General features: G+C 45.5%; 1 protein-coding gene across 1 annotated transcript; it reads left to right on the top strand.

The window, feature by feature from the left end:
* Positions 1–1,043: 1,043 nt before the first annotated feature.
* LOC119489023 (antihemorrhagic factor cHLP-B-like) lies at positions 1,044–6,145 on the top strand. Its single transcript, XM_037771129.1, has 7 exons — positions 1,044–1,305; positions 2,715–2,828; positions 3,068–3,155; positions 3,434–3,600; positions 3,846–3,953; positions 4,370–4,456; positions 4,909–6,145. Exons 1-7 carry the CDS (start codon positions 1,099–1,101, stop codon positions 5,659–5,661), a joined length of 1,524 nt encoding a protein of 507 aa, XP_037627057.1. The 5' UTR covers positions 1,044–1,098; the 3' UTR covers positions 5,662–6,145.
* The last annotated feature ends 5,785 nt before the right edge of the window (positions 6,146–11,930 follow it).

Genomic DNA, 11,930 nt, shown 5'->3' on the forward strand with positions numbered 1-11,930 from the left:
ACTTAAAGCGGCAGTAAGCAGCCTTGTTTTGGCATCATTGGGCAAAAAATTCCATTAAAACCTTTCAGCATTTTGTAATTCAAGTGTTCTGAGAATTAACTAGACTTCTGCACCTCCTCATGGCTCTGTTTTCAGGCTTTGAAAATCTGACGGGAGACTTTGGCCAATCACAGGTCATTTCAGAGAGAGAGCGTTCCTATTGGCTGTGCTCCAGCTGGTGGGCGGTGCTTGGTATTTCCTCAACTGATCTCAACATGGCTGCCGGGGTCACAAACTTCCTCATTTTACAGCTAAACAGTACACTACAAGATGTTTCTGAAAACATTTGAGGCGAGAAATAGTCGTTTATGTAACAGAATATTGATTCATATTTGATCAGCGCTGCCTAGTTTGACCGTTTGATCGGAGTTCGCGAGTGATTGAAAGCTGCCTCCATTGAATGAACAGCCAATCGAAATTGTTGGCAGATACTGAAATACCAGACCACAAGGACTGTGATATAATCAAAGGCGTATATGCCCCGGAGTGGTCGATGCTTTCCATGATGACAATGGTGACCTGATACTGCTTTGGTCAGCTGGTACAGTAGCTACTGTATCTGTTGAATGAGCAGCGTGTCTGAATGGACTTCAAAATACTTATTGTGATTATTTGACCTCATTCTTTATAACTTTTATGATATGACCATATCTATTGTATCCTGTAAATGCTGCTTTCCACTGCCAAGAGTGGGTGATGTGACTTGCAGCCCACCGACTGTCCCTATTGATCCCAGTCAGATTAGAGTATGACTGCAGGGCCCATTATCTCCCAACTGATAAGCTCCACTGTGCAAGTCCTCACAGTAGCTGATTGATTGGCAGATAGATCGACATGTGTTTTAGGAGGGGAGCGGGGGGTCAATGGTTATGTTTACCTGAAATGACTGGAAGGGCAGTGATTTTGTGAGTGTGTGTGTGCGTGTGTGTGCGTGTGTGTGCGTGTGTGTGCGTGTGTGTGTGTGTGTGTCTAGCAGGATATAAAAGGGTCACCCCATCCCTCTCAGTGCACCGCTCCCACCAGCCAGTGTGTGTTTGAGAGACAGTCAGAGTCTTTACCATGAAGTACTGCGTGCTTTTGTCGCTGTTGTTGGCGTTGGGGTGCGTCCATGGCGCACCAGTGGACCCGGCCATGGAGCAGGGGTCTTGTGAAGATGCGTCGGTGATGGGAGCTGCAGGGCTTGCGATCACCAAGATCAACCAGGACCGGCAGGAGGGCTTCGTCTTCGCACTGCACCGCCTGTCCAACGCCCACATGATAAAACATGTGAGTCCAAAATGAGGAATTGAATTTAAAAAGAAAGTTTGATCATCAGGCGACGTATTTTTCTCGAATTAGGGGTGCAATCCATCTGTCAAAGTCCTATACATTTATTTTTTGCTGAGATCTGAAGACACAGTGACGCCATCAGAAACAGCTTTACAATGGATACCACTACACGATTCCCCAGTTTAGGCTAATTATCGAAGTATTCGTGAGAGAAATCAAAGTTGGAAAAAATCTAAAATGTCCATTCATCTATTTTATGGTGAAGTGTGTAACACTGTAGGTTAAAGTTGAACCAGGAGAACTTAGCTGTAACAGGTATAATGTTCAATCTTGTTTTCACTTAAAACCAAAGGGTTTAGAATCCGGTTTATTGCCAAGCAGATTTTCACATATAAGGAATTTTCCTTGGCGTTTTGGTACATAGGCAAGAAACATAAATATTGAGTAGGAAAAAAAATGCAATAAAAAAATAGAAAAATACTATTTCAAAATTAAATAATATGTACAATGTAACTTTAAAAAGAAAAAAAAAGGTCTAGCTAGGAATGTGCAATAATTTCTACGGGGATGTACAAAGGTTCGCAATAGAAAGAATAAAAAGAATATGCAATGTATTGAGATAATAGTCAAGAAAGATGTGCATGAATGTAATGGTGTCTATGGAAGGACTGTTCTTGTAGCTTGAGGAATTGGTCCTGATGGACTGCAGCAGGGAGTTTGTGTCCTGGGTGGGAGGGGTCAGCTGGAGGGTCGACAGATTGCAGCCAATCACCTTCTCCAGAGAGCAAATCCGAATCCGAAATTTGGAATTGGAATCCGAATCTGAATTTCGGCTAGGGCATCAAAAGAGCTGGCCCTGCTTCAAACAGTCTTCAAACATGTGCTTAGTGATAGCTATTATTATAATTACCTAAAAAGCTAAGGCAAGAACAATTAATAAGGGATGATTAAAGGAAAGCAACTGAAGGTGATGTTCAACAGGAAAATTACAAATCAGGATTCAGTCTGACGGAGCTCATCTGGCAGGTCATCCCTAAATCTGATGACCTCTCATCCTCAATAAAAGACTCAAATGATAAGAATATGTGATAAGTTAATTATAATTTAAGTTAATTATAATATATAATAACTATTCAGACATCAGACATTTAAGACAATGATGAATGATGTGTTTACTATGTAGTAGAAGACAGATCTGTTTTGATTGTGTGAAAAGATCAGGCAATAGCTAGGATTATTGGATGGGCAACAGTTGTCATGGAAACTATACCAGAAACTGATAGTGAAAACTTTTTTTAGGGTTACATTTATCATCACAAACCATCACACAGTGACACAGTTTCCTACCCAGTAGAAGATAATTTCCATTAGGATGTTCTCATATGTTCTGTATATGTGTGTCACAGGGAGATACCGGCATAGTTTTCTACCTGACTCTGGATGTTGTGGAGACCAACTGCAGCGTTCTCAGCAGGAAGGACTCGAAGTCCTGTGAGATTCGTCCGGACAGTGATACACCGGTTGGTACACACATTCTTGCATGCACACAAACTCCTAAAGAGGTTTTACGCAAAAGTCCACATTAATGCACATATGTCATGTCTTAAATCAACATGTCTTCTATACTTTCTTGTTCCTGCATGAGAAGAAGATATAAGACATGTTAAGTGTCAATAAAAATGTTAATATAAGTCTAGTCTTTTTTGTTTGTGCAGCACACAAATATTGCATGTGCTTATTATTGTATTGGTTTTTGCAGGTATATGGACAGTGCAAAGTTGCCATCTTCATCAGCAAGGTGCACAGAGTGGTGCGTCTCTACAAATACGACTGTGTTGTCAGACCAGGTAAAAAAGAAAAAAAAAAAAAATACTGAAATAAATTATCTGAAGAAGACCCATAGTCCCACACTCACTACTATAGTATAGTATACTTGAAAATGAACATTTTGAGAATTTGGTAAAACAGTTCCACATCTTTTCAGTTTTGCTGGACTTGTTTGACTCTTAATAAGTTAAATATATGCCAGATATTTAAAACTCAAAACTTGTTGAAATGAGAATGAGATTTTGTTCAGTGCAAAACAATCTTGTAATATTTTGTGATTTTTTTTCTCCCTGCTCAGTTCCTGCAGCACGGTTGGCTAAGGTATGTCCTGACTGTCCTGGTCTTATGAGCATGGACGACGCTAAGGTTCAGGAGGCTGTGTCTCTCTCGCTGGAGAAGTTCAACAATGAGAATGGGTTGGCCAATCGTTTTGCTCTCGTCAAAGTCAACCGCGCTCGTGCCGGGGTACGTTTTCCACACATAAAAAATTGTTTATTCCTGTGACCAGCTTGGATTTATGTCAGTTATTAATTCAAAATTTGACAAGTTTCCACCATGAAATTAGCCCTCCAGAGAAACCACTTCTGCATGACCTTTAACCCTTTGAACTCCCATCTTATGTGCTACTCCTGACCAATGATCTCCTATTGTTATGCCTATTTCTTTGTTAAAAAAAATATTAAAAATAAATTATTTTTCTGTGTATACAGTATGCCATGTCAATGTACTACAACGTAGAGTACACCATCCAGGAGACCACCTGCCCCACGACTGCGGGAGCAGCTGATAACTGCCCCCTCATGGAATGCGAGTTCGCTGTGAGTCATGACAAATTGTTATTTTAACATTTGAACATTATATCTTCAAATGGGTTGTTTATTTTAACTTTCAGGATTTGTTTTGCGTGTTGAAAAGAGACTTATGACGTGTACAAGTCTAACTGTATTGGGCGTGTATTTTCACAGAAATTTTTGAGAGAAATTAAAAACCAGTTTTTATTCTGGCTCTCCAGTTTAAAGTGTAATAAATCAGGGGGGTAATATGAGTTGTAACCTCCCGAAGCATCCTCCTTTTTTTGTGCTCTTAGCTCTTTATCAGTATGTTTTGTGAGCAAGTTTCCTATAGCAGCGGGAAATTCAGTTTGTTTAACTATTAAACTTTAGTAAAGCCACAGGCGTAACCATGCCACTGCTCTCTCCTCTCTTACTTGTTTTTCTTATTCTTCTGTCCTCAGCACAAGGGCTTCTGTAAGGGCGCCCTCTTCAGCACTCCCACGGGTACTCCTGTCTCCACTGCAGAGTGTGAGATCTATGAGCCTGAGGTAAGACTCATTAAGCCATGACAAAACACACAGTGTCACACATTGATTTACTTATTCTATTTTCTCCTTTCTGTAGTAAAAGGAAAAAGGAACATGCTGTATGCATTATTCTTAAGAATTCAATTCAGATTTATTACAACTTAGGTCTTAGTTTCATAGTTTTGGCAATCATTTCTATCAACTGCCGAGATCTGGGGGCAAGAACTTGATCATTCAACCAATCAGATAGGTTGTCTTGCCTGGCTTCTTAAAAGCGATGAACTCAGCAATCATTTTAGTGATACAATGTTTTCCTCCACAACTCTGCATTCTTCTTAATAAGTTAATGTTTTGTCTTTATGGTTTATAACCGTGGTGAATGTAGCAGGGGTTACACACATCTTAAATCCTACCAATTTACCCAAATTTGTATGTACCACACATCACTAACTTTATGCTTATGTGTTCTCCAGGCTGCTGAGAGAGAGAAGAAATTACACCTGCTGGGCGGAGAGACCGACCACAGCCACAATGACACACACGCACACAACGACGGCCACGACCACGACCACGCACACACTTCCGACGGCGCACACTCGCACGACCACGAACACGACCACACCAAGAGCCACGATCATCACAACCCCACCCAGCAGCACGCTGACAACAGCGACCACCACCACACACACGACCACGCCGCCGGCAGCAGCCACAGGCACGCTCACGCTCACTCCCACGACCACGGGCACGGCCACGACCACGTGCACAATCATCACGCCAAGGCGCACAACCACAGCGACGACGTGCCCAACCAGCACCACGACTACAAGCACGCCGACGGCGTGCACACCCACCAGCACGACCACGAGCTCGCTCTGGATCACGACCACAAGCACGCTCACCTGCACGGGCACGAGCACCACCACCATCACCACGACCACGACCACGAGGCCACACCCCACGATGACCCAGAGGGCACGGTGAGGGTGCTGCCCGCCATGGGCGCGGCCGTGACCCTGCCCGCCTTCCCTGATGTACCCGCTGGCGGCGCCGAAGTGGGAGTCGTCCTGCCCCTCAAGCCCGACCCCCAGATCCCCGATCAGATGGAACCCACCATCGAGGCCTTCCCCACCACACTCTCAGCCAACTGCGCCCCTGCGCCGGCGGGAGAAACCCTGGTGGAGAAACTCTTCTCTGAGGATCCCGAGTTCAAGCCAGCTGCATAAGGAACTCACTTGGGAACTGAATGGATCTTAAAACACAAAGACAAGATAGGCAAACATTTAACACGTTTTCTTCAGACACATTGATAGGCAATGTAACACACCATGACTGCTTGAAACATGATGGTTTAATATAAGCACATTACATGTAACCTTTTCTGTCTCTCTTCACTTCAACCATCTAATAAATGTTGAGTGAAAAAAAAAAACACTACATTCACATCAACCACTTTTTTGGGTGGGATAATAAAATGAAATAATAAAATCACAAAACTGGTAATTTCCTTTTTTCAATCCTCAGAGACAGCGACTGTAAAACCTAGCCACCTTATGGCCACATTCACATGGAAGAACCATCTTCAACAGTATATTTCTTCATATTGAGTCACTTTACAATCAAGCCGGCAAACATGAACGTTTTTTTTTATGTTTGTATGTGATCTGTGTTTGGCTGCACAACAAAATAAATGATACCACAAAATACTCATCCAGTGTTTTGTTGTATTTATGAAGACCAAGGTAATCCATTTTGTGTTGATTCAATGCACTTGCCCCAAACCCCCCCTGTGTTTCCTTTCACCACTGTCACTGTCGTCAAACAAAACACCATGAAAATAATCTTTAAAAACCGTGTGGTTATGTCACAAGCCGCAGATGGATTTTCTAAACTACAAATTATCATTACAGGAAGTGGTTGTTTTATTAATTTGCTGAAGGCTACATAAAAACAAAACCATTCAAATATCTATTTTAACATGCTTTTCCCTGATAATATCCATGTATATGTGTACCTACAGTACATCATGTAAATCAGAGGTTCTCAATCTTTATTCAGCAAAGGATCCCTTACAAGTTAGAGAATATACGAGGGACCCCTCATGTTTGTCCCTCGGAATAATTTGACATAGACTATTTGCTATAGTCTTAGTTACGTGAAAGAACACAAGAGAAATGTATTAAAAAGATGTTAGACATATATTAAACACATTTGCAGATTCTAAGAGTTATAGATTTGTTACAATAGAACGTAATCTATGAACTATTATACCTACCCAGTCACCAGAAAATGTTTTGCCATTGTACGTTTCTGCAAGCCACGGGATACATTGAATGTGGAAGTTTCAGAACCAAAAAGAAAAGGTTCATAAACACGTTGCATATCAGTCTCGTATCACGCTTGCAGAAATGTAACAACGTAACGTAACGTAACGTAACGTAACAACGTAACGTAACAACGTAACGTAACAACGTAACGTAACAACGTAACGTAACAACGTAACGTATAACTTAACATAACGTAACAACGTAACTACTGTAAATAAACAACAACCACCTTTCGGCTTTCTTACGTAACGTTACATAATAAGCTTAACAATGTTGCGCATAACAATGTTGCGCAAAATTACATTGCGCAAAACAATGTTGCGCAAAACAACGTTGCGCAAAACAACGTTGCATAAAAAACACAGTCAACGTTTACTTTTAGTTTCACACAAACAACGGTCTCCTGGGTCAAAGTCCTGTGTTTGTTTGACCCATCCATCTCACCTCCCTCCCAAGCTTTGTAGACTTGCTTGTTATACTCGTTATTATACCACGTAACTTTCAATAACTGTCGCTCGATATACTACGTCACTTGCTCTGACCGAATGCAAAAACGTTCACATTCAACATATCCGTGTTTTGCAGAAATGTACAATGCCAAAAAAATTTCCTGGCAATGGCTGATTATACTGTAGATTTAAAAATCTAAATATTATTCGTTGAACTATGAAGCCTTTTGTAAAAAAAAAAAAAAATGATATCATCCATCCATCCATCTTCAACCGCTTATCCGGGATCGGGTCGCGGGGGCAACAGCTCCAGCAGGGGACCCCAAACTTCCCTTTCCCGGGCCACATTAACCAGCTCTGACTGGGGGATCCCGAGGCGTTCCCAGGCCAGAGTAGAGATATAATCTCTCCACCTAGTCCTGGGTCTTCCCCGTGGTCTCCTCCCAGCTGGTCGTGCCTGGAACACCTCCCAAGGAAGGCGCCCAGGAGGCATCCGTGCTAGATGCCCGAACCACCTCAACTGGCTCCTTTCGACGCAAAGGAGCAAGGACTCTACTCCGAGTCCCTCACGGATGACTGAGCTTCTTACCCTATCTCTAAGGGAGACGCCAGCCACCCTCCTGAGGAAACCCATTTCGGCCGCTTGCACCCGCGACCTCGTTCTTTCGGTCATGACCCAACCCTCATGACCATAGGTGAGAGTAGGAACGAAGATTGAACGGTAGATCGAGAGCTTTGCCTTCTGGCTCAGCTCTCTTTTCGTCACAACGGTGCGGTAAAGCGAATGCAATACCGCCCCTGCTGCTCCGATTCTCCGACCAATCTCACGTTCCATCGTCCCCTCACTCGCGAACAAGACCCCGAGATACTTAAACTCCTTCACTTGGGGTAAGGACTCATTCCCTACCCGGAGTAGGCAATCCACCGGTTTCCTGCTGAGAACCATGGCCTCAGATTTAGAGGTGCTGATTCTCATCCCGACTGCGTCACACTCGGCTGCGAACCGATCCAGTGAGTGCTGGAGGTCGCAGACCGATGATGCCAACAGGACCACATCATCTGCAAAAAGCAGCGATGAGATCCTCAGCACACCGATCTGCAAACCCTCCTCCACCCGACTACGCCTCGATATCCTGTCCATGAATATCACGAACAGGATTGGTGACAAAGCGCAGCCCTGGCGGAGGCCAACCCCCACCGGAAACGAGTCCGACTTACTGCCGAGGATCCGAACACAGCTCTCGCTTTGGGCGTACAGGGATTGGATGGCCCTGAGAAGTGCCCCCCTCACCCCATACTCCCGCAGCACCCCCCACAGTATCTCCCGGGGAACCCGGTCATATGCCTTCTCCAAGTCCACAAAACACATGTAGACTGGATGGGCATACTCCCAGGCCCCCTCCAGGATCCTTGCGAGAGTGAAGAGCTGGTCCGTTGTTCCACGGCCAGGACGGAATCCACATTGTTCCTCTTCGATCTGAGGTTCGACTATCGGCCGAACCCTCCTTTCCAGCACCTTGGAGTAGACTTTACCAGGGAGGCTGAGCAGTGTGATACCCCTGTAATTGGCACACACTCTCTGGTCCCCCTTTTTGAAAAGGGGAACCACCACCCCGGTCTGCCACTCCTTAGGCACTGTCACCGACTTCCACGCGGTGTTGAAGAGACGTGTCATCCAAGACAGCCCCTCCCCACCCAGAGCCTTCAGCATTTCTGGGCGGATCTCATCAATCCCCGGGGCTTTGCCACTGTGGAGTTGTTTGACTACCTCAGTGACTTCCACCAGGGTAATTGATGATGGTCCCCCATCAGCTTCCAGCTCTGCCTCTACCATAGAGGGCGTATTGGTCGGATTCAGAAGTTCCTCAAAGTGCTCCTTCCACCGCCCGATTACCTCCTCAGTTGAGGTCAACAGTGTCCCATCCTTACTGTACACAGCTTGGATGGTTCCCCGTTTCCCCCTCCTAAGGTGCCGGATGGTTTTCCAGAAGCACTTTGGTGCCGACCGAAAGTCCTTCTCCATGGCTGCTCCGAACTCCTCCCACACCCGCTGCTTTGCCTCCGTCACGGCAGTGGCTGCTGCTCTTCGGGCCCGTCGGTACCCTGCAACTGCCTCCGGAGACCTCCGAGATAACATATCCCGGAAGGCCTCCTTCTTCAGTCGGACGGCTTCCCTGACCACCGGTGTCCACCACGGTGTTCGAGGGTTGCCGCCCCTTGAGGCACCTAAGACCTTAAAACCACAGCTCACCGCCGCAGCTTCAGCAATGGAAGCTTTGAACATCGTCCACTCGGGTTCAATGCCCCCAACCTCCACAGGGATGCCAGAAAAGCTCCGCCGGAGGTGTGAGTTGAAGATCTCTCGGACAGGGGCCTCCTCCAGACGTTCCCAGTTCACCCTCACTACGCGTTTGGGCTTACCAGGTCTGTCCAGAGTCTTCCCCCACCCTCTGACCCAACTCACCACCAGATGGTGATCAGTTGACAGCTCCGCCCCTCTCTTCACCCGAGTGTCCAAAACATGCGGCCTCAGATCAGATGATACGATTACAAAATCGATCATCGACCTTCGGCCTAGGGTGCTCTGGTACCACGTATACTTATGAGCATACTTATGTTCGAACATGGTGTTCGTTATGGACAATCCATGACTAGCACAGAAGTCCAACAACAAACGACCACTCGGGTTTAGATCAGGGAGGCCGTTCCTCCCAATCACGCCACTCCAGGTGTCTCCATCGTTGCCCACGTGCGCGTTGAAGTCTCCCAGGAGAACTATGGAGTCCCCTACTGGAGCCCCATACAGGACTCCATTCAGGGTCTCCAAGAAGGCCGAATACTCCGAACTGCTGTTTGGTGCATACGCACAAACAACAGTCAGAGTTTTCCCCCCCATAACCCGAAGGCGTAGGGAGGCGACCCTCTCGTCCACCGGGGTAAACTCCAACGTAGCGGCACTCAGCCGGGGATTTGTGAGTATCCCCACACCCGCCCGGCGCCTCACACCATGGGCAACTCCAGAGAAGAATAGAGTCCAACCCCTATCCAAGAGTACGGTTCCAGAACCGAGGCTGTGCGTAGAGGTAAGCCCTACCAGATCCAACTGATAGCGCTCCACCTCCCGCACAAGCTCCGGCTCCTTCCCCCACAGAGAGGTGACGTTCCACGTCCCCAGAGCCAGCCTCTGCCGCCCGGGTCCAGTCCGTCGAGGTCCCTGGCCTTCACTGCCACCCGTGTGGCAGCGCACCCGACCCAAGCGGTTCTTCCCGCAGGTGGTGAGCCCACAGGATGGAGAGGAGGGGGGTGCCACGTTCCTTTTTCGGGGTATCCCCGGCCGGGCTCCGTGGCAAGCCCGGCCACCAGACGCTCGTTGACGGGCCCTCCGTCTGGGCCTGGCTCCAGACGTGGGCCCCGGGCTTCCTCCGGGCCGGGTAACTCCTCCTCTGCCTCGTGTCGTCATTGGGTTTTTTGTGAACCATTCTTAGTCCGGCCCCTCACCTAAGACCAATTTGCCATGGGAGACCCTACCAGGAGCACGAGGCTCCAGACAACACAGCCCTCAGGGTCATAGGGACACACAAACCTCTCCACCACGTTAAGGTGATGGTTCCCGGAGAGGAAAATGATATCATGATAATTTAAATGAATAAATCTGAAAACTTTTCACGGACTCCCTTGCAAAGTGCCACGGACCCCTGGGGGTCCCCGGACCCCACTTGGAGTATCACTGATGTAAATAATGTACAAAAAACACTAATCATTTCCTTTTTAATTATATTTAAAACGATTCAGAGCATCAGGTGTTTGCATTGCTGTCAGTTTAGCGTCTTTATCTCTAATCTATCTATGTGTACAAGCGAAAAGAGGGATTGGCTACAGAGCTGAAGCACAAACTCCAACATGAAGAACTAGAAAAAGGAGGAATTAGAAAGAAGTCAAGTGAATTAGGCTCATGACCACTGATATATTCCATTTAAATGGATCATACTGGTGTAGCACCAAATTCAATTTCATAGGTTAACATTCATTTGACATTTGTATAAATGCAATGGTATCAAATCTTAAAAAATGATGGCTGTATTTGGCTGTATTACCATTTGGAAGATATTGGCAAACCATTACATGAAATTTTTTTGAGGAATATTTAGTGCAGATTGGGTGCCGACTAAGTGCTCACAGTAGTTTATGAGATCCTGTTAATAGACAAACATAAGCTCAGAGGCTGAAATCATTTTTAACTGTCACACAGCAAACACAACTTTAGCTCTAGAACAAACTACACACAGACACACTCTGTGTACTTTACCTTTGTGGACATTTATTGGTCATATCAGCAAACAGCTCTTATCTGTGTTCTGTAGCCTTTAAACACAACCCACGCATAACTGACAAGACAACACATTTTGAAATTTCCAGTTACGGATTGTATCTAGGCCAAAGAAAAAAACATCCAAATAAAATGAATAATAAAGGAAGTTATGTAACATTAATAATACGTGGTGATGTATTTTTTTAGGATCAGATGAGATCACATGAGGCTCTCAAGTCTACTTAATATTATTACACAAAGAAGATGCAGTGGCCAATCGCAGTAATTGTACAAATGCTTTTATTTTGCCTTTTAAAGAAATACTCCAACGGAGACTAAAAAGAAGTCTCAAAATGTTCCGAGAAACTTCTTAAAACACTCATGCAGCATAATTCACTACTCCGCTGTTC

This window comes from Sebastes umbrosus, chromosome 5 (assembly GCF_015220745.1).
Source record: "Sebastes umbrosus isolate fSebUmb1 chromosome 5, fSebUmb1.pri, whole genome shotgun sequence".
Taxonomy (NCBI): domain Eukaryota; kingdom Metazoa; phylum Chordata; class Actinopteri; order Perciformes; family Sebastidae; genus Sebastes; species Sebastes umbrosus.